The following is a 24,241-nucleotide window of genomic DNA, read 5'->3' on the forward strand; positions in this document are numbered from 1 at the left end:
TAAGGACAGGCACCACACTGAGCACAACTCTTGTGGGGAATTATCCCTGTTAATTTATTTAGGCAGTAAGAAGAGGAATCCATTAGATTCTTTATTATACTTAAAGATACTCTCAGGCTTTAAAGTTATTTTATACTCTCACTAATTCTTTCTCTTTTTTCAGGTTATTTTTAAAAGCAATGTGTGCTTAGTATAGAACATTTGGAAACTGCACAATCAAATAAAAACATAGAGAGAAACATACACAGAGAGAAAGCTGTGAAAAAAGAATGTTAAAATCACTTACCATTCCACCACTCTTGACTAACCAGGATACAATTTCGTTTCTGGATTTTCTCATTTCATTAAGTATATGATAATGTAATAATTTAAAAAGATTACATGGTTTCCTATCATATGTCGTGATAACGATGTCATAATATAGAGGGAAATGGTAATGTTAACATTACATGACTTTGATAAGACTGTTGATTACCCAATCTATCAAAAAATCTTTTTGGTCAGTTATGTATTCTGATGGTGAATTTATATCTTGAGACAGAGTTAGGCCTGACAGTGTTTATTACTGGAACAGATGAGACCTTGAAGTTGGAACTAGATTTATATTTGAGTAGAGGAGAAAGAGAATGGAATGGGATGGGATGTGGCACTAGGGCATAACTACAGACATTGGGTGGAAAACTTCATTCAGGAAGGCACTTTGTGGTATACAGAAGGCAAATGTAATGGTTTTATCTGGACAGAGAAATGGGTACAGAAGGAAGTGAGCAAGGGACCCAGTTACCCTACCTAGAGGATCAATGGGACTTGGTTTCAGAAGCAAGGCAGAAGCCTAGTTGTTAAAACTTTGCCAAGGGATCAGTTATCAGCGTTGGATTAATAGCAAGGTTGCCTTGATATCTAGTGCTCTATATTGAGCTAAAGTTCCCTTCTCATGAGGATGCTATTGGTCCAAAGCCTGAGATAAGGCTGAGCATCCAGGAGAGATTAAGTGGCTCCCACTGTGGAGAGAGAAGGCATGGGGGTAGGAGAGTGTTGGAACCAGACAGACCACAGTAGTATCACCCAAAGGTGACTATCAATGTTTTAGAAGTTAGAGGGCTATATGGTGACTCAGTCCTAGATTTAGTGCTATTTAACACTTCCATTAAATTGATAAATTAGAGAACAAGTTATGAATTACTCAAATGATATTAAGTAAAAATAGTAGCTTGCAGTTTGGGAAAAAAAAATTTAGCATTACCTTGAAAAACTAGATAAATGATTAAAACCCAACAGTAGTTTCACAAGGACAAGTGCACATCAGTACCTTAAATAGAAAAACAAATGCTACCAGTAAATTATTTCCACTAAATTACAGGCTAAAGAATTGAAGACCTTTATTTTCTGGTTGACCTTTTCTGGAAAACTCATGAGGTATTGATAGAATATTTAAACTTTCACATTTGTAACTTAATTCTTGCCAGTTTTAAGGTCTCCTGAAATTTACTTGATTTTGTAGAGTCCAGTTACATTTAGAACAAGAATAAAATATTTATCAGATCTCTCTTGGTGCTGCTTGGCAGGTACTTTTCAGAATAAGTATTGCTTTTTTTTTCTTTTTTGGCTATAAGTCAAGGACAGTGGATACCATGAAATTATGAAAAGAAAAATCTGTTTCCTCTATTTCTGTATGAGAAAAGGTCACTAAGCACTACTAATTACTGCTCCTGCTGGTATTTTAATGAGAACTTTGCTAAGAAATTGAGTGTTGAGGCTATGAGGTCAATTGAGTACAAGAGGGAGTTATTGAATATAGAATAGAGGAAACTATAAATTAGCTGAGTAGAAATCAGGATGAGTCATCACATTTAAAAAATGGGAATACTGGTATAGCTGAAACATTTCAGTTTCATTTAAAATTGTTATAATAGTTGAGACATATAATCCATGAAAGTTGGCTAGATGAAGAGGTTAGTGATAAGGGAACATTTATAGCCTGAGATGTGGACTTCTAGGGAGCCCTGAAATTTAAAAATGTCTGAAATAACAGCACCTTTTAAACATTTTTCTGCCAGTGAACTCTTTTTTCTTAAAGATTATTCAACCCAAGCAACACTCTTTATCTGGCAGCTCAGCTCAGTGCAGGTCATTTATATGCCTGGCCATGGGTATCTGGTTATCTGACCTCTTGGAACAAGAATCCTGTCCTTTCTAATTTTCCTACCAGCAAGAGTGGTAGAGCAAGTATTTAATTCTGCTTCAATGACTCCTTTATGTACTCAAATACCATCATTCTGATGTCTTAGCTTTTTCTTCCACAAAATGAAACAAAGCCCAATTCTTTAACTTTCGTCACTATCATATTTAATGATATTGCACTCACAGAGATTGTGTTCTAGCTAAGTGAATGAGTGCATGGTCACTTTGCCAGATAGTATAATTTAGGAAAAGAGGCATTTTGATTTTTCTGAGATCAGTTTGCCTGAGCTACTTAGCATCTTCACAGATTAAAAAGGATGATTTTTGAAAATCTTTTCAAAATCATAAGATAAACTAGATTCTATAAATAGTCCACTAGAAGAAATTTTATTTTCTCAAATAACTTTTAAAATCCCTTCTGAGATTAGTATTTTAAATTATATCTTTGTCTTTCAAATGAGAATTTCTTAGTATATCCTAAATTCCTTGCAGCCATTTCATAATGTAAATAGTCAGTTTTTAAGACTGGAAAACTTCTTTTCATATGTGAGTGAAACAAGCATTGAAATTAGTGGTATTTATGACTAGAAAAATAAGGTATTATTCTGTTTATAAATCCAAATGGCAGAGCAGACTGAATCAGAGGGGCCTATGGACAAAGATTTGATCTTTGAGTTGCCACTGAGTGTCCATGGTGAGAAGAAAAGTCTTTACCCAGTCCAAGAAGATGTTTACATTTCAGTTCAATCTGCACATATTCAGTGATGTTTTAGGCCCGTAGATTACGAGAGGATATTAGACAACCCACAGCGTAAGCGTTAAGATTGATTTTGATATCACCCGTTGTAGAGACCTCACTATGCCCTTTCACAGGGACATCTGTCTTCCCAGGCCCCAGCCAGCTCTTTCATATCAGTTGACCATTTATTATCCCCAAATGAGGGCCTTGGCTTCCATCTCTCTGATCCTCTACCCATCTTAAGAAGAAAAAACAATTATATAACTAATAGTCTCTGTGCCCCAGAAAAATAACTCCTTTATGTCATTATGGCATGCAGTTTCTGCATTCCAAAATAGCACTTGCTTCAACATTTGCATATCAAAACATTTGTTTTGAGTGTGTGTGTGTGTGTGTTCTTAAAATTTCTGGTACCTTATGTTTTGCAGAGAAATCTTTGAAGTGGCAGATTCAGTTAAAAGGCTTTAGTTGAGTTTCTCAGTACTCAAGCTAGAATACTTGATGGTTCTTTGTTCATTCTCTTATCTCCAATGTGCATCCATTGAGTTTTTGGGCCACAAGATGGAAGGGTTGGTGGGCAACCCTGATGGGGCATGGGGAACAGAAGATAATTTCCCTTCTCTTCCTGGCAAACCCCATGGATCAACAGTACGCATCTCCCATTACATTACATTAAATGTTGATCAATTCACATATACTTTTTAAACCACATGTAATTTTTCACTCTGTTTTGTTTGTGTATGTGCGTATAAGGGATAATGTCAGAGAAAAGGTATTTCTGGGCTCTTTGATCTGTAGCATTAGTGTGTTAGGAATAACCTGAAGTATTCAAATTAGAAAAGGGTGAAGACTAATTTCCTCATTTAACTTAGGAAAGTCACGTAGTCCTGAAGTCAGAACTTTTCCCATGAGTCCCAGATCCTGGTTGTGGCATATACTTATTCTTTATAGAGAAGTGAGTAAACTCAGCCCTCACCTTGTTGACAGTCTTATTTTTCATGTCTCCATGTTATCTTGCGATCCTGTGTTGCTACATCCCCAAACATCTTTACATAGTTTTGTTTAAATTATGTGACTAAATATAGTTAAAATTATACATTTTCTTAGGATTGTCAAACACACAATATCTTTACTGTTTACTTCTTTATTTTTGTTTTGGTTACAATGATTCTGTTCACTTTTACCAAATATATTTACCAGCATGCTAAACCCTACATTGTATTTTGCCATTAACATTTTTCTACCCCCAAATTATTTTCTCTATAGCAAACTTTCTTTATTAAAAAATTTTACTTTTAAAATTTCAGTTGTATTAATATGTATTCAAAGTTGAGCAATACATGTTAGATTAATTGAATTATTAAATAACAATGGTAGAAAGGAAGCTCCATGAATGCAGGGATTTATGTCTGTATTCTCAGCACTTTACAAAGTGCCTGGTACATGGCAGACTCTCAGTAAATATTTATTCAATTAATGAAAAAATGAAATGTGATCTTTTCCCTTTTCATGAATGTTATCCTTAAAGCACCAATGTTTTTTTTATTTTATTTTTAGTATATTTTATTGATTATGTTGGTACAATAGTTCCAATTTCTTTCCCCTTTGCTCCCCTCTGCCCAGTAGCCACCTTCCCCCAGCAATCCCACCCCCCTTAGTTCATGTTCATGGGTCATGCATATAAGTTCCTTGGCTTCACCATTTCCTATATTATTCTTTTTAAAATTAATTAATTAATTAATTAATTTTTTATAACAATAAAAAGTAACAATTCCTCCCTCTCAGACTTACCACATTGCGTATGAGTGGTGAGAATTCTCGTCATTTCTAAAAGGAATTTAAATACCCCGGTACGCAACATGTTATTAAGACCCTTTATAATCTTATAAAGGACAATGGGCGAAGGTCTTAAGCTCCTCTAGCTGCTTCAAGCTGGACATGGTCGTCGTCCTACCCACCCTTGGGTCCAGAAATTCCTAATAAGAGTGGGGGCTTGGAGGGTGGCGTTCCCACATGGGGAAGGATTGTGCAGACTCCAGGTCAGTTGGCTGTCCCCGGACCACGGCGTGCTTAGTTTAATAGGCAGGCATCTTTGTTGTATTCTGGAGGCAACAGATTTGGCAACAGGGTTAAAAGGCATCATTCAATCCATAACCACTAGATGACAAAGGCAGGGATTAATTTTTCAATGTCTCACATTAGGGGAAAAAAGGGCTTTTCTGGAGGAAGGTGTGCCAGGCATGTCTCACCTGTCCAAAACCCTTTTGCCCACTATACTTAATTTGGGCTGAAGGAAATATTTTAGGTTTCCCCCCTCTCAGACCTCTGGGCCCTTTCTGTCCAAGCCATTAGGATAGAAAAGAGAAACCAGTTTTAAAGTGAAGCCCACAGACCACCCCATGCTTCATCAACCCAGCCACTTAGTTCAGCCAAACCGTTGAATTTCAGGAGGCAGTGATGTAGACAGGATTAAGTGAAGCCTATACGTACAGACAATCACTCAGGTAATGAGATCATAGACTTATGCCCTATGAACACACATGTTAATTTACACAACATCACCCACAAACCAGTCTCTAAATCTGCGATACTGTCTTATTGGAAAGACATCCAGTTGCAAGGCATTTGACATTCTTCTTGCCTGTAAATTAAGCATCTTTGATGATGTCACAGACCTACTTTAACTTTCAAATGAAAACAAACTTTAAATGAAAATAAACTTTAAAGACAGTTAGCTGCACTACTTTATAGTCTACCACTGAGCATAGTGATTTTCCTTGAATTGCAATTTTCCTCCTTAAGATTACCCTCCTTGTCATTAAAGGGACTACATTAAGTACAGTTTTAATTTATCCTGTTCATTTGTATAAACACAACAAGAGCAGCAAATGAACACATATGATCTTTATGTCTGCTTTGCTGGAACTTATACAAGGAACCTTTAGGGTGACTTTCAGTTTGCCCTTCAGGGCACAGAAGCTGAGCCACATACCTGCCACTCAGCCTTACCTATAAGCACCTGTCTTTTCCAAGTGCTTCAGGTTTTCCATCGAAGGCACCAATGTTTTTATTGACACTTTTTTTTAATGTATTTTTTGATTAACACATAGCCTTGAATCTACTTTATATCCTCCAAGAAAATTAGTCACATTACTTATATTTACATTCATTTCAACCCAAAATAAACTACATCATTTAAGCATCTACCTATCATATTATCCTACTGTGACTCTCAATGAGTTTAAAGATCAGAACCCTCCTCCAAGAAAGACTTGTCTTCATTGAAATTATTCACAAAACTTGTACTGGGCTTTCAGACATTTCAAGGAAAAAGTTCAAAAGCTGTTCTGAGCAACTGGAAATGTTTTGAGAGATGGAATACTATTTATTAGCCCAAAATCAGTGGTTCTTCACCTCATTTGGGCCACCAATTCTTTTGAATATTGTATACCTGTCAAACATCTGACCCTGCCAAATGTATATACCAACATATAACATGTTGTGTTTAAGAGGTTTAAAGGCCTCTGAAAGCTCATTCATGAACTGTATGTGGGTTCTTGAATCTGGTTAGCAAAACTGACTTTAAAGGCATATCCACTGAACTCTAAATCATAGAGCTCAGTGTCCAGATATGATCATTCTCCACCACAGGAAAGTACCTTATGTTTAATAAATATCAATTAAGTGAAATAATGTCTAGTAATAAAAACATCACATTGTTTTATGATATTTTAAAGTTCTTACTGTCCATATATTCACACAGGTTAATAACGTTTGTATTAGGTATCTGTCCTGGTGCATTGTGATATGAAGGATTAAATTATACCTGAGGGTAAGGGAGCTAACAGAGAGGACTTTTACTTTAAAGAAGGCTTGCTGGGACTATCTGAGTGGCATTTGCAGAGGAACTGGACCCAGGGAAAGGAGCAGCAGCAATTAAAGGGAATTCTGACTATGTGCAATTGTCACTCTATTTAACTAACATCCAGTTGTTCTCTAAGTTTACGAGTCATTCCAATTTGTGCCACTGTGTGTCAACTTGCCATTACAGCTCACACTATGTTATCTCTAGAAAATCAATATAAATTGGATTTATGCACAGGGTCACACAATACACTAATAAGAGAAGAATGGAAAAACATGACATCTCCTTTGAATTAAGCACTTTGGCACAAGACAATTAATTATTTTTACTTGTTTGCAGAATTATAGTTGAGAGCAGCAATATTATAAGAGGTCAAATATGAAATATAGCTTGTCACATAGGATAAAAGGTATCATGGGCTGTCATTTTTATTGATGATTTTCAACAGGCTTACTTCTCCCATATGTTTTTGGGATGTGAGATATAAAGATCCAGATGTGAAATGTAGAAGTGCTCTATCCTTTCCATAGTTTCTCTGGTATATCCTAAGGTAGACAAAGGCTCTCGAGAGAAGGCGCTGGCTAAATGCAGTCAATTAATTGCAAGCCCTGCTCCTATAGCCCCATGCATAACCGAGGATGGGTGGGGAGCTTGGTGCTAGCCAAATTTTATTCTCTTTGGAGAATAAAGTTGATTTTGTAATCTTGCTCTGATTCTGCTTCACTTTTGTTTCCTCTTCTTCTCCATCAGTACTTATCTCCTTCTCTTCCCTGCAGGTCTTCTAAGAATCTTAGTGCTAATGGTTGCACTCCTTATTCTTCCCCTAGATTGTGATTCCATTTTCTTCTTCTTTATCCTTGCTCCACATCTGATCCAGTGATTGAAATGAACAAATAAATTTGATGAATTAATGTGGAGCTCCTACTATGTGCCGGGCACTATGCTAGGTGTTCAGTGTAGAACAAAAAAGACACAGTCCACGGTCCCTTGGGACTTCAAGCCTCTGGTTGAATGCACAATAGAGACAGTGTCAGGGGAAGATATGGGGAGCAATGGGTTACTTTCACAATCTCTGACTGGTAAATCTGCATATGTGAGAACGCCAAGATGGATGAAATTGGGCAGTAACAGTGACTCCTCTGTATTCCCCTCTCTCTCATTCATGAGATCAGTTCAATTTTGGATTGAAGAGTTGTCTTAAAAGCCATTTGGGTCTATGGAAATTTTGAGATCAAAGGGAGAGGAAATGGAAGCTTCAAAGGTAGGGATTTGATCATATTTGGCTATATTTATAATGTAATAGTTATGAATCACTCTATAATAGTGGTATACATTCAGCCCCCCTCTCCCAGCAAATTTAATTAAAATTAATTACAGATCTACGTATCAGAAAGTCTAGTATCTCCTTCTTGGGATTTCCTCCTTTTCTTAATTTGCCCAAGAACCCCAGCAGTTTATAGTATAAAAATATGATCTGGTTGACTTCTACCCTCAAGGGAAAGACAATGATGTTTCAACAGTATTACTGTCATTTCTTGTTCACTTCCACACCCTGTTAGTATTGAGTGATCATCCCCTCCATGCCTACAGAAGACCTGCTCTGTCCTCTAGGTCCAGGGCCTTCCCATAATCCTACGAGGGACTTTTGCCCCACCCCTCAGTGACGTCTACCAAAGGTGTGCCTCACTTAGACTCCCCTTCAGTTAATAGTCTCAGGACCAGCCATTGCCTTTTAGGGTCCAGGCACTGTGCCCAGTGTCTGGAAATAGAAGACAGACCAAAGTCATCCCTCTTTGATGGACCCTGGACATCTTGTTTTGAGGCTAGTTCATTAGCTATAGCTCTCCTTGTCTCAAGGTAATTTTGTTTCTAGAGCTTCATTGCCCTCCTTTGCCTCTTTACCTTGTCTAGTCCACCTGAAAAATCTCCCTAACTTCAAATCTTTGTGCTTCTTAACACAAATAGATCTACACCCCCTTCAGTGACCAGTTCCTGCTTAGTTACACAGGGTTTATTGTACCTTAGTCCCAGGATGATGGCTGTCTACTAGCGCTAGAACTGCCTAGTTTAGAGTACTGATCAGGTAAGGCCTAGGAGAACAGAGAAGGCTTGCTTCCATTATTATGGAATGAAGGAAAGGGAAGGAAGGAAGGAGCTGGAGTGAGTGATCTCAGCGATGCCCTTCCCCTGTCATCTAGTTTTCTAGACTTAGTGTGCGATGTTAGCTATTGGATGGCTGAGGTTGATTTAGATTTCTGTTTTGACATTGGATTCTGTTCTGATCTCTATTCCAGTCGCCTACTCTGTGGCATTGAGTCATCCTCACCTGTTTGTTAGATGGCTATCTTAGTGTTCTTCTTTAGTGGGTAGGACAAATCCCTCAGTTTCTATTTATGCTCCACCAGAACACTCATTGTCAAGGGCACAGCCTGTGCTAGAACGTTACTGTCAGACTCACTCACATTATTTGACAAAAATATTGCCTGCATGCTGCTAGCAGAGTGCTGTGCTCATGGCTGCTATGAGGGACATCATTCTGTGCTCATCTGGGACATTTCTATTCCTTTTTTTTTTTTTTTTAATAATTAGTGACAGTGTCCTTTTTGTCTGTGTAGGCTCCATCTGGTGTAGTGTGATTAAAGTTGATAGTTATTTTTATGTCATCAGCAATCATATTTTTCGTTCCATTTTTAGAACACTCTTGCAGGGGTTTTGAATACTTTTTTGACTTCTCTTTTTGAACTTAGCGCCAAATCCTTACAAAGGTTAACAGCAAAGTTTTCAATGCCAGCCTCACCTGAGAATTAATCACTGCCTAAGCAAATTTTATCATGCTAATACTTTTGGAGAGCTATGTATAACCGACTAGTTAATTAATTACTTAGAAGCTACTTCTGGTTTCATTTTTCAAGATGAAATACTCGAAAGCTTTTCTTTGAAATCTCTTTTCTTTCCTTTCCCTCCCTCCCTCCCTTCCTTTAAATCTAATTTGATGCTTGCTTGGTACAATGTCTCAATTGGGTCCTGTTGCCCTTGGCTCTATGCCTGCCTCCTGAGCACTAGGAATTATCCATCTTCTACTGAGTTCCACAGCTGTCTGTCTTAACCAACACTCAAAACCACTTGAACATTCTCACCATGCTTCTGAAAATGCTTTCTTCAATCTCCATTGACCATCTGTACACCAGGCCCTCTTTCCCTTCTTCATTCTCTTTAACCTCTGAACAAGTTGGTACTGTTAAATACTCACCTGGAAATTTTTGTGTTTGATTTCAATGATGAACACCATCTGTTATATCACAGTTCCTTTTGGTCTTCTTTTTTTTTTTTTAACTTCCAGTTTCCTACAAGTAGGAAGTGAACCTTGTGAGAGCTGCTTCTGTAGGTCAAAAATTCTGGTGTGTGCCTTTAGCCTTTCTCTCCATTCCCTTCTTTAGCTCTCTCTTTTGGTTACTTCAGTTACTCTTTAGAATTTGCTGATTACATAGCTCTAGGTTGAGGCAGGCAAATTCATATCTCTAGGTCCAATATTTCCATCTTTCTTAGGACCCCTCCATTCTGATATGTTACTGTACCTGCAGATTCCATCTATGATTCTTCCCCCCACAGCATCCTCTACCCCAGCAGTCAATCTCTGCATCTTCCCCTTTCCTGTTACTGCCATTATTTCCCATTTTCTTGGATTTGAAACACGAAAGCCCTTCTCTGATCTCTTTCCTTTATGGTCAACAGGCCATCGCTTATCAAATTTTATAGATTTTATCACTGAAATATCTTTGTGCCTCTTCCTGCCTTCCACCCCCCACCTTTTCACTCTTTTTGCCATTATACCAGTTCAGACCTTGAGTGCTTTTTACTGTGATTTTTCAGTAACGTTTTAAAGTCCATTCTTAACAATGTGGATGACTGAATAAATTTACCCTCTAAAGCAAAATCCAGAGAGTGCCTCCTCTCTGCATGGAAACCTAAATATTCATTGTGTTCAAAATTAAGTATAATGCTTAGCCAGATATTTGACGTCTTCCGCAATCTGACCGCAATCTGCCTTTCTGCTTTTCACTCCTGTAGTCCACTGCCTGTACCTCACACTCCCATTGCATTGCTGTTGGTCCTTGATCTGCATCATGCTTCCGTGTCTACACATTTATTCTTGTGCCCCTTAACTGAGGTCTTGTCTCTGGTTAAAATAGGCCTGCTCACCTTTCCATCTGGTATTTAGTAATGCCTTTATCGATACTCTTAAAATGATGTCATCTTTCCTCATTTGAACCTTATAACATTTCCTGGTTTTTCTGTGACACTTTTCTTACTAAACTCTCATTTGTGTTTTCAGCTTAATTATATTCAATGATTTAAATTTCTGTGTGACTTGTAAGATGAAAGCATTACAATATGATGATCCATTTAGTGAATTTAAGTTAGTACAACATCATCTTGTTTATTATTATTATGTTCTACTTGGTATGAAAATCACCTCAGCTTTGAGGTTGATCAGTCAAGCCATGTTAGTTTGTTAACCTTACCTTTGCCTAATTTCTGGGAATCTCTTCATTTTTCCTTCAAACCATCTAGGTAGTTTGCATGAGTATAAAAGTTGGAGCACATGAAAATGCTGGTTAGTGTCTGGGTGATTGTATTTTGCCTTTTCATAGAATATTTGAAGCTTTTCGTCACTGACATTCTAAAATCCTTTAGAAGATCCAATAAGAAGCACCTCTCTTCTCTGCCCAAGTTCTGATTAAATTAAGAAATAAGACAGAAATAAAGCTTATGGTGACCAAAATACTGCCTCTGTTCTAGAAGACAGTGTACTGGAGAATGTGGCTTATATCTGTAGGAAGGGGGACTTCCTAATACTAAACTCCAGCATTAAGTAGGCTCTCCCAGCCCCAGACAGTACTCCACTGATTCACCTATCCTGGAGAAGCAGAGTGGAATTTAGGGTGCTCTCCAGGAGAGACTTGGTCTCCAGAGCAAAGGTGTTAACCTCCACACACCCATTTTCTTATTTCAAACTGATTAGTCAGGCACTTCTCCCTGGAAGTGGAGAGAGGTTAGGAGTGGTATAGCTGGTGGAGCATTCTCTGTCTCGAAGGAAATAACCTGGACTAGGGAAGAGCCATTCCTCCTAACAGTGCTGATTCTCTGCGATAATATGATGGTTAGAACAAATGCTATGATTAGTTATAACAGACTTATCTTGACATATTTAACAAAGGGACAGTTGAGATTTTAGGTAATGCTTTGTATTTAACCTCCATCTAAAAAAGATTTTTTTCCATCTGTTTGTTGTGCAAACTTGGGTGGCACCTGGTCACACACTGACCACTTCATAAATGTGACACTGATCCCCAGTATGCTTCTGCAATTTGTATCACTGTTTCATCTTATGTGTTAATGATAAACCACCGAAGCATCTAGCCTGTTACAATATAAGTATTCTTCACCACCAACACATTATAAGTTATTACTTCCCCCAGGCACTGACAAATAACTCTTTCCAATACTCTATGAGAGGCTAATTCAAATGAGATTGTATTTGGAAAGATTTTCCTACTAATCTCTCTGAAGTTGCTGGGTTGCATACTTGATTAACTAAAAGTTTGTAAGATAACTTTTCTGTCATAATTTCAAGTTAGTGAGCTATAAAAATATTCAATTTTATTTTGTGTAGTCATGTAACTGCATTGGGGATAGTTTTTGAATTGATAGTATTGAGAAATATACCAATATCTGAACCACAAATATTTTTATTCTTTTATATACATAAAAATAAATATCAATAATATTCAACAGTGATAAAGTCATAGAAAGATAGGGTTATGATGTTCAGGGTGGGGAAGCAATTGGTCCTATAAAATATTAAATTATAACTGTCAAAGATTAGGATAATGATTGCAAAAGTTACTCTAACAAAATACCTATTATACAGCCTACAAGGCCATAATACTATATGAATGTCTGTTAAATAAAAACTAAATGAAATAGTGGATTTAGTAGGAGTAGGATTTCCAGCAAAAATGGTACTGTGAATTTTAATAGGTTGTATATCCTTATCTCTTTTCTAAATGCAATTTGTTGGCTATCCAGAGTGTGGTGGGGCTCCTTAACTGGTTTTGCTGCCTTATTCTTTCTATATGTGAGATAAGCTATAACTCTCAGTAGAGACTTAAAACTTGGAAGCAATATTGCCTACATGCTTTTTCCCCATTACCATTTATCTCCCTTAAATGCACCCCTCCAACTATCAACACACTGTTGCTCATGTCCATGAGTCCTTTTTCCTTTCTGCCCTATCCCTCCACCCCTGCCCCTCCCCTCTTAGCTGTTATCCTGCTCTCTATTTATGAGTCTGTCTCTGTTTGCCCTAAATCAGTTTGTTCATTAGATTCCACATATTAGTGAAATCATATGGTATTTGTCATAATGTTCTCCAGGTCCATCCATACTGTTACAAAGGGTTAAACTTTCTTCTTTTTGTGGCCAAGTATATTCCATTGTATAAATATCCCATAGTTGTTTTATCCATTCATCTACTGATGGACACTTGGGCTGCTTCCATATCTTGGTGATTGAAAATAATGCAGCAATGGCCATAGGGGTACTTATGTTCTTTCAAATTAGTGTTTTGGGTTCCTTTGGATATATTCCCAGAAGTGGGATCACTGGGTCAAAAGGCAGTTTCATTTTAAATTTTTAGAGGTATCTCCATACTGCTTTCCACAGTGGCTGCACCAGTCTGCATTCCCACAACAGTGTACGAGGATTCCCCTTTCTCCACATCCTCACCAGCACTTGCCGTTTGTTGATTTATTGATGATGGCCATTCTGACAGGTGTGAGATGGTATCTCATTGTGGCTTTAATTTGCATTTCTCTGATGATTAGTGATGTTAAGCATCTTTTCATATGTCCAGGGGCCATTAGTATGTCCTCTTCAGAGAAGTGTCTATTCAGGTTTTTGCCTATTTTTTAATTGGGTTGTTTGTTTTATTGGTGTTAAGTGTTGTAAGTTCTCTATAATTTTGGGTATTAACTCCTTATCAAAATTATCCATGAATATGTTCTTCCATTCTGTGGGGTGTCTTTTTATTTTGTTGATGTTTTCTTTTGCTGTGTGAAAAACTTTTAGTTTGATGTGGTTTCATTTGTTTAGTTTTTCTTTTGTTTCCCTTGCTTGAGGAGATATATCTGATAAAATATTGCTACGAGTTGTGTCTGAGATTTTGCTGCCTATGTTTTTTTTCCCATGATTTTTATAGTTTCAGGTCTAACATTTAAGTTTAATCCATTTTGAATTTATTCTTGTGTGTGGTATAAAAAGGTAATGTAGTTTCATTTTTCTGCATGTATCTGTCCAGTTTTCCCAGCACTATTTATGGAATAAACTATCTTTAGCCCATTGTATGTGCTTGCTTCCTCTTTTGAATATTAATTGACTATAAAGGTGTGGGCTTATTTTTTTGACTCTATTTTCTTTCATTGATCTGTGTGCCTATTTTATGCCACAGATTACTATGTTTTGATTACTATGGTCTTATATTATAGTTTCATAGTAAGTAGCGTGATTTCTCCAACTCTGTTCTGTTTTCTCAGGACCACTGTTGCTATGTGGGGCCTTTTGTGGTTCCATATAAATTTTTGAAATATTTGTTTTAGTTCTGTGAAATACATCATTGGAATCTTGATAGGAATTGCATTGAATCTATAAATTGCTTTGGGTAGTATGGACATTTTAAAGATGTCTCTTCTTCCTCTCCATGAACACGGTATGTGCTCCCACTTATTTATATTTCTTGAGTGTTAGATTTTAAATGATAACCTTGCTGGGTAAAGTAGCCTTGGTTGTTGGTCCTTGCTTTTTATCACCTTGAACATTTCATGCCACTCCTTTCTGGCCTAAAATGTTTCTGCTGAGAAATCAGATGACAGTGTAATTACCGCTCCTTTGTGTGTAACTACCTCCTTTTCTCTTGTGGCTTTTAGGATTCTCTTCTTCTCTTTAAAACTTGCCATTTTGATTATGATGTGACTTGGTGTAGGCATCTTTGGGTCCAGCTTGTTTGGCACTCTCAGCTTCCTGGATTTGTGTGTCTTCTTCCTTCACCATATTGGGGAAGTTTTCAGTCATCATTTCTTCAAATAGGTTCTCAAACTCTTGCTCGCTCTCTTCTCCATCTGGTGTTCCCATAATGTGGATATTGTTATGTTTCATGTTGTCCCAAAGCTTTCTCAAACTCTTTTCATTTATTTTAATTCTTTTTTTCACTTTGCTTCTCTGCTTGCATGATTTTTTCCGATGTTGTCTTCCAAATCACTGATTTGATCCTCTGCTTCATCTAACCTATTGTTTATTCATTCCAGTGTATTATTTATTTCATATATTGCATTCTTTATTTCTGAATGGTCCTTTATTTATGGTTTCTGTGTCTTTTTTCATGCCACTGAATATCCTTATAATATTCTTCTAAACTATATATCTGATAAATTGCTTGCCTCCATTTCATCCAGTTCCTCTTCTGGAGAATTCTCTTGTTCTTTCATTTGGAGCCTGTTTCTTTTTCTTTCCATTTTGCTTGCCTCTTTGTGTTTCTTTCTATGAACTAGGTAGATCTCAAAGACTCCAGTGCATGCCTAAGTCAAACCCTGACTTTGGCCCCAGGCAACCTGTTTGCAGCTATCAGCAATTCACAGCATGTGGTTCCCACGATGGTGCCTGTTCCCATGCAGATAGAACCAGGCTGGACATCAAGGCCACGTTTACCAAGCACTGGCTCAGGAGAAGGTCAGCTGCTGTCTCAGAACTCCCAGAGATCCGCCTCTGCCTTCAGGCTTTCTATTAGGGTTAAAGAGTGAAAGTCTTCCTGCTGTTCTCCTCAGCAGCAGGACTTAATAACCACAGGGTGTGGCAGAGTAATTCCTGTGGGCAGTGCTATTGCTTTCCCTCAGGCTGATGCCACTTGGAGGGGAATGCTCTTCCTGAGGAAGATGGCTCGTTACATGATTTAAAGATAGAAGAACCTAATATCTAAATTATAATGCATTGTTATTCATTGACTTTGCATAGACACTGATCTTCTAAAATGATTCTTGTTCATGTAAGCTTCAAACCTCTGACTAAAAGAATATAAAATATGTTAAAAACATGACATTATATGAATTATAGTAGAGCTCAAAAGGAAGTATCATTAGGGGCATTTACTACACAACAGATGCCCTTTGAAATTATTCAACTATTTCTAAGTTTTTCATATTAAGAAAATAAAGAACAAATTGATTTCATCAACATTATAGAATATTATATATGCATCCATATGTTAAGTATGCTGCTAAGTCATATCCTGGCTTACAAGGTAATACGTAATGTCAATTTAATATTATTTTCATTCAGTGGCTAGTTTATCCTTAAAAGGAAAAGTAACAGGTAATAATTTCCTATTGGAATTATGTTTTTCCCTCCTGAGCAGTATTATGCAATTTAAGTCAATTAATCCCAATTTTTACTAATCTAATAGAAAAAGATATATTAAAATATAATTTTGGACTTTCTCAATAAGATAGAAGGTTTATCACTCTTTTTCCTATGGAGAATAATTTATATTAACATGTGTTACTAAATATTTATTATAATATGTACACTTTTGAAATTGACATTAAACTCTAGATTGTAAAATACTATGATTCTTGCCGAGTTTCTAACCATTGTCTATTTTCTTTTCTTTCTAGAAACTCTTTTGAATTGCATATTGTAATACATATTTTTAGTATCAAATGGGATTATATTTCAGTTCTCGACATTTGAATTCTGTCAAACTCAGTGAATCACAAACATTTTCTGTGTAAGCTCCTACTTCTAATAAGGAATGATAACCATCTGTTCAATGTTTTAAAATTTTCTTTGTACAATGAAATAACAAGATTTGATCTGAATATTAATGGAATGGCATCCTTAGGGCACAAAAGTTTTATGATTTTACATAACTCCATTTTTGTCTAATTAGAATATCCTTTCTTCTTAATGATATTTTGTTGTATTTTGTTATATAATTTTCTTAGTTGATGTTCCAGCCATGGAACAATTCTCTTATTTTAGTTATTTGTATTCTGTTGTCATTTTTTCAATTAGTAATTTTAAAAAATTATATTATGTTTGTATGAAGTATGAATTTACACAATTTACTCATCAATACTTTATGTACTTCTTTTAGTCTGATTGAAAATGTATAACTAATTTTTAAGTTCTCTGATACAAGTTCACTTTATTTTTAATTCTCTTATTTTAGACTTAAGAAATAGGACTTACATTTATTGTCAAGTATTCTAATATTTAAAACATTAAATATTAACTTGGTCTTTAAAGAATCTCATCATTGTGTTACTTGAGTTCATGTTATCTATTAGAGAGTCATAAAATAGATAAAATGCAAGAAGAAACACATTTTTTCTTAATGGGTAAGGAGAATTTTTTAAAACTAAAAGTCTTTGAGTTAACAGACTTTGAGCTAATCTCTCACTGACAAAACAAATCCTACAATCCTAGAGATGGACCACATCATAAAAGTTACGTAATCCATGTAATTATTCCTTGAGTTAAACTAAATTTACATTGTTTTCTGAACGTTTATGGTAAGGAGAAAATTATGTGGTTTTTTTTTTTTTTTTTTTTTTTTTAGGGAGAAAACACCTTTTTACCCCTAAGAAATTAAATATATTTCTTTAAATAACTACAGGTTACATGTATTTCTTTATGACCATGTATGTACACATTAAGTATATGCATGTGTACGTCATAATAGGAGATTTTGGAGCAGAAGACTTAATGGATAATAGTGTTAATTCAGTTTGCAGTCCTCTTAAGGAAAGTGTCTTTTATTTATCCTTTTCATTTTTCCTGGTTATGGTCTTATGTATAATGCCTCACTTTTTTCTTTAAATTAATAAATCTTTCTCTGTGTTCCTGCTTACCAAGGTGAGCAGAGAGTATAATACTAGTCATTTTTCAGATCCTTTTTGTAAATCTGTACAGTTTAAAGAAGTCCTAGGGCTTAGTGGGGTCTTGCAGATAAATCCTTGTCTTTTTTATCTGTATCCCCTTTTTCCTGTTACTGCTTGGGTGATGGTCTCCTGCCACCACTTCAGCACTATGTTGCTATTTAAGATGGTGCTGGTTCACAACCTCAAGCTCTTACAGGTGAAATCTGAGACTACCTCTATACACAGAGGGCAGGGAGAGATAGAAGAAAGAGGCAGATCACTATAGGTTGGTAGGTGGAAATTTTAAAAAGTAGGGGAACTTACAAACAAGTTTCGTCTTTTGTGGCCCTGAGGTGGGTAGATCTCCACATTGCCTGCCAGAATCTTAAATATTTGTATAGCGGCCTTAACTGGGTTCAGTCACATGTACCATCCAGATGGTCGCAAGAACACCTTCCTCTCTCAAAGCTGCATTCTTGCAAATGGCTCCCACAGTGGGAACGGTGGGTAGAATGTACATCCCAAGACCAAGAGAGGGAGTGAGGAGCCTCTGATTGCCCAGGTTCAGTTCATGGGTCAGTTTGTTGTCATGTCCTCTTGATGATTTTCTCTGACAGATGGCTGGGATCTACCCAGGCTGTTGTGTTCCTAATGGAGGCAGGTGGTTGACCTACTGGCTTTATTCACTTGGGGCTAGCTCGGCCTCCTAACCTGATTTCCGAGTCCATGACCCTAGTCATGTTGGCCTTCACCAGCATCCATGGAAAAAACCCAAACAGGGTTCAGCCACCTTGGAGGCCTAAATCTTTGTATCCTCCATGAAGTTAGAACCCTTACTCTATTCAATCCTGCTTCAACAACTTCCCATTAGTAGGGATACCCTGATCTCTTACCTGGGAGCACAACCATTTCTACTCCTTATCCTCTTAGATTGTTTAGTTTATTTATTTGTTTAAGGCCTCCTTGTGAGAATCACTCCTGAAGAAAAGAGACTCAGAACTCAAAATAAAAGTCTGAGAAATGTACATTTCTATTCTTTTTTTTTTTTTAAAGATTTTATTTATTTATTTTTAGACGGGGGGGGGGGGGGTAGGAAGAAAGAAAGGGAGAGAAATATCAATGTGTGTTGTGTCTCACCCAACTGGGGACCTGGCCTGCAACCCAGGCATGAACCTGACTGGGAATCGAACCAGCCATTTCCATTCTTTTGCTGTTGGGAACACACAGCAAATAAAGTCAAGAAAACTAAGTAGTTTCTCCATAATTCTCTTGCATTTGTGTATCCCTGTCTTCCATAAAATATCTGAGCTCATCATATATCTCATCATATATTTTCAATATTCTTTTGTATTTTTAATCTTGTTAAAATTTATGACATCTTAGTGGTCCTAATCCTACTGTGTTTCCAGGCAGGAGTAAGAGGTTGGGGGCCATTTCGGTTGACTGGAAGCATATTTGTAGCAGTCAACTGCTGTGCCCACCAGCCCTCACCTCCAACACAGATAGGTTTGTGTGTCACCTGATGCTTCTCATTGTTTTAAGATTCATATTCCATGACCTTGACTATATCTAAGGTGATAATTCATACGGTCCAAGACAGATTCTATTAATAACATAAATATACACTCATATTTACAAATATATCTGTGATTAAAAAATTGTTTATGAACTTCTCAGAAATGTACCCCTCTTAGCGATGTCTTTTACTTACTTCTGTAGACATATAAGGACTATTTTCACTCAGTTATTTCCTGAAACTCCTCTAAAGGAAAGTGTTATAAAATTCTGAATTATCTGACCAGTACGAAAGGTGGAATCCAAACCAGTTTACTTAAGAAAGGAAGAGGGCACTGTTAATAATCATGCCAGGACAACAGTTCTAAGCCACCACTGTCCCTAGCAAACGAAATGTATGGTCATACTACTGGGCAGAGACAGCACATTTCATGTGACTGTCTCTCATGTCCTCAGGTAATTTTGAGGTTCTCCTTTTGATGTGATTTGATTCATCAACATTTGAATCACACCAGTTCTGGCGTTATTGTGTGCTTCAAGTGAATTTCAGGCCATGTTAACCTGCCATTTTGTGCAAATGACTCTAATGACTGAAATCAACGCCAGACAGTGAGCTTGGCAGTGACAGTGTAAATGGTACTGTCTGTCACATTTCTCTTTTTACTATGGTTTCAGCCGGTGTATAGTTAACGCACTACATTTTATTTGCAGAGCACTCTTAAATCAACAGCACTATTACTTGACATTTAAAGTACATCCATTAGTGAATGTTTTGATGTATGCATATGCTAAGAAGGAAATTCACATTTAAATTTTCAAGGAATTTAAATTACTGGTCTTCACAGTTCTTCAAACAGGTTTTAGTTTGAACCTGAAAGGACTCCCAGCAAAAGGAACTTTAAACAAAGAGAGACCATGAGTCTAAAATAAGGTCACATTTTCAATAAATACTCAAATGATGATTGACTTCAAACACCTTCCTGCCTTGCTTGCAGCTCTGTCTCCAGCACCTAGAACTAGGGCTAGCTTGTAATAAGCACACATTAAACATCTGTTCAACGAATGAATACTCTTCTTTACAATTTGCTCTATGATATTTGTGGCATGTGTTTTTTTATTCTCAAGCATTCTGTGCTTAATATCTATTTATAATATTCTTTTCAATGTGTTGTATGGAGACTCCACTGGCTTTCCATAATTTTTGATTCAATTAATCAAATAAAGTTGTAATTTGCAATACTAGTTTCCTTTGCTTCAGGAGAAAGTTTTCCACTGCTCCTTTTAGTTACAATTCACATTCCCCCGACTTTCAGATTTGCCCTTTGCTTTTTTTTTTTTTGTGCAAGCCAAGAAACCAGATGATGTAACCAAATCTCTCTTTTTGCTCTATTTAAAGTTTTAGTGAGGGTAATGTTTCTGTTAGTCTGGTTTCCAAATGAAATCTAAAGTGCTGTTTTAATAAAAGTAAGGTACAAAGGAAAATCTAGTAGTTAAATCTTAAAAGATCTTTCTATGCTCAGTAACCTACAAGAGAGCTACTGTCTATTCCTAGAGAAACAATTTCCAGATGGAAATGTGTGTTTGTGCCTAGGTTGTTGGTGGTTTGGTCCCCATTCAGGGTGTGTACAAGAGGCAACTGATGGGTGTTTTTCTCTCACATGGATGTTTCTTTCTTCATCTTTCTGCCTTTCTTCTCCTCTCTCTAGACTCAATAAAAGAAAAAAAATGTCCTCAGATGACAATTAAAAAATACATTAAAAAAAAGATTTCAAGCCTACCCTATTTTAATTATAGTTCCTATATGGATGTCACCTCCTCTATCATTATTTAGATACACTTTCTCAGGAATGGAGATAAGTATAATAGACAAACGTTATCTCAGGAGAAACCTATGTGACTTGTGTTTATTTTATTTTACTTTTTCATGTTCCTTGCCTCAGGATACTAATGCCCTAATTTTTCTTTTCTACCATTAATCTCAAACATTTCTCTGTATTAATTCTGGTATTAGTAATTTTTACTTTAGTGTTTCTCTTAATTCATTTTCCTCCTTGAAATATTTGCATTTTAACATTCTTTTTAAGTTTAACATTTATTTCTGTAAATGGAATTTTAGGTCTTGGGATGAAAATTGTTTTGTTGAGAGCCACACCAAGCTCTATAACACACTGCACTCCCCCAACACACATTTGTGCACATGCCTGTACATGGGTGTGGATTTTTTAGCTAAGGGTAAGGCTAAGTCAACTATCTCTCATGATAGAGACTTTCCTCTTCCTTTTAAGTTTTCATACACCTTCAATAATAGGATCCTCATATAAGTGAAGTCAGCCTTGGCTTTATTTTCTGGCCAGTACTGAGAATGGGTCTATGGAAGCAAAGGGGAATTATATGGAATTCATACAATGTCTTTACTCCATATGTCTTAAGTAGTTTTAGATGAATAAACCAAAAACATTTGTAAAATAGAATATAGTAGGTAGGTGTTCTATCGCATCTTGTTTTCATGTCAGCATAATTAACAGCACAATAAATCTAATTATATTAGATTCTCATGTTGGTATTACTTGTTCCAGGATGATAGAGGGGTTGTTTTGGACTTCATCTATGATCGGTTGTTTACAAAAGAGCAAAAGGACATTACACAGTACTTTCACCCATGTCAGCCTTATGGCAAATACTTCAGAGTGGTCTGAGATGATAGAGATCCACTCAGACAAAGCAAAGATGGATGAATTTTGAGTTATGATGTATGCTGATTTCTAATGATATTTATATTGCAGGTCGGTTGCTTCGGCTAAAAATGTTTCGAGAGGATCATGGGTCGTGGATGACAATGTTCTTCAGCACAATTCTCTTTCTCTTCATATTTTCTCACATATACAACATGATTCTTCTAATGGATGGGAACATGGGGTAGGTTATATTTCCACTTTCTACTGTGGTGAGTGTTATGTTTGAAACCAATCAGAATCCCAAGAGAATTTTGTAGTTTGTAGTAGCCTAGATGTCCTTTGCAAATATTTTACCCTTAATAGGGATAATCTATGCATTTTCTAACTTAAGACATTTTGAATATTTTCTCCAAGAAGCTTTCTACAATAATTATATTGTGTTCCTTATTCTTTATGACTTCTCTGTGGAGTAGTTTGAGGGCAGGTACTAATTTCATTACAGTGACAGGGAGTATGAGAATCAGAAAATCTTATTGACTTGTTTATTTTTATAAGATTAGTAAAGCTGGGCTAAGGTGAAGGTCTCCAGCTTTGCAATTCCATTGTTCTTCAATGCCTGGCTAAATAAAAGTGTTTGATATTGGTGGCATTTTTAAAAAACTCTCTTGAAAGTTCCAACAGAGAGACCTTTGTTGCAAATGGGTCATTTGAAAAGTGGGCCACCTGTATTAAATCCAGGGTTGTGATCTATACTTATCAAATCACTAATCAAATCACCATGGCATGAAGAAGTGCTACCAAATAGATTATAGATTATTTTTAACTTCCTTCAGGTCTTGATTTGCTCTTGGTAACTTTTAAGGGCAAAAAATGAGAATTGCTTAGTCTATAGCATTAAGAATTAGATTAATGACAAGAATAAGCCACTTCGGATATTTGTGGTGCACTGAAATCATTCACAAGGAAGATTTTGATCTGTCATCCAGTAGACTGGAAAGCTAGGTAATAGCTTTTTCATCTAATTGTGTTCTAGGCAAGATGTCGGCCAGTTCTATAGTGCAATCACTTTAATGTTATGTATATATCTTAGCGACTGCTGTTCAGTGCTGAGAGGGATAGCGCAATTAAATTTTTTTTTTCTCCATCATTAAAGGAGATAAATAGTAAAGGGAAAACAGCTATTTCACAAGCTTTATACTTTAGTTCATACTAATAAGTGGTGAATTCAAGAATGTGATCTCAGACCAAATGTTCAAGCTTTAGGGGTTTTTAAAAATGTTTTGTCTACAATTACTTCTTGAGCTTTAAAAGATGCCATTTGCACTGGGTCTATTTTTAAATGGTGCAGTTACAGGCTAATGCTTGGCTGGTCAGAATCAGCCTCAGAGCTATGCCTATATTAATGGAATGGGTACTGGTGCTCTTGGTGAGACCTAACGCAGCCGAAGGTCTGAGAGCGATAGTGCACTCTCACCTCTGGAACCAGAAGGGGACCCATCTAAAACTTACATTTTTAAAAGTTGTTGCTGGAAATAATACATTAAATAGTTTATAAGATATATCCTTTGCTCAGAAGTTGACTTTTCATCCCATTCTATTTTTTTAAAAATATGGAACAAATAAACTAGCCAGAAGTGCTTGTTCTGAAGGAAAAAACAAACAAACAAACAAACAGATGTAAAAGTAATGAATTAAATGTAATAATAGATAATCCCTGGATGTTGTAAGGCACTCAATAGCTAACAGTAAAACCGACCTTAAATGTAAGCTATCAGTCATTGAGCACTCAGTAGCAGACATGAATTTTCTCAATTGAATCTTATGATGTCTTTATTAGCTCCATTCTAAAGATAAAAAAAACTGAGGACCAAAGAGGTTTGGTCACTTGTCTGAAGTTACACTATAATTAAATCTCTTTTAAACAATAACAGAGTAATTGAGCTATGAAATTGTGAATTCTAGTTCTACAGGCTGCTCTTAGGCTAGCAGATTTGATATTTAATCCTGTCGCTCCATCACCACATGCCTATTAGCCTTTCTTTACATTTTTTATCATTTAATCTGAACTTGAAAGTTGAAGGAAGTAGGAGGTATGTGCAGGAAATAAGAGAAGAGTTACTTTAGAATTTACGTGAATTTATCTTACCTAACATTGACAGTGATTCTCTTTTATTCTCAGACTGAACTATAGCATTCCATGTTCTTACATAACTCTTGACCTCCTCGCTAGCATGCTCCATCTTTGTTGGAAATGACCGTTTACTGAGAGAACATCTTAATGGCGCCACTTTAA

At 36.4% G+C, this 24,241-nt stretch overlaps 1 protein-coding gene across 3 annotated transcripts in view; it reads left to right on the plus strand.

Moving 5' to 3' along the window:
* Positions 1 to 24,241, plus strand: part of TMEM117 (transmembrane protein 117) — a 425,726-nt gene that overhangs the window by 53,524 nt on the left and 347,961 nt on the right. For all 3 annotated transcript variants that reach the window (XM_090273033.1, XM_090273034.1, XM_090273035.1), the window contains one exon: positions 22,057 to 22,189. In XM_090273033.1, the coding sequence (XP_090129159.1) occupies positions 22,057 to 22,189 (133 nt within the window). The remainder of the gene's footprint in view (positions 1 to 22,056; positions 22,190 to 24,241) is intronic.

This window comes from Furipterus horrens, unplaced genomic scaffold (genome assembly GCF_987537825.1).
Source record: "Furipterus horrens unplaced genomic scaffold, mFurHor1.1.pri manual_scaffold_4, whole genome shotgun sequence".
Taxonomy (NCBI): domain Eukaryota; kingdom Metazoa; phylum Chordata; class Mammalia; order Chiroptera; family Furipteridae; genus Furipterus; species Furipterus horrens.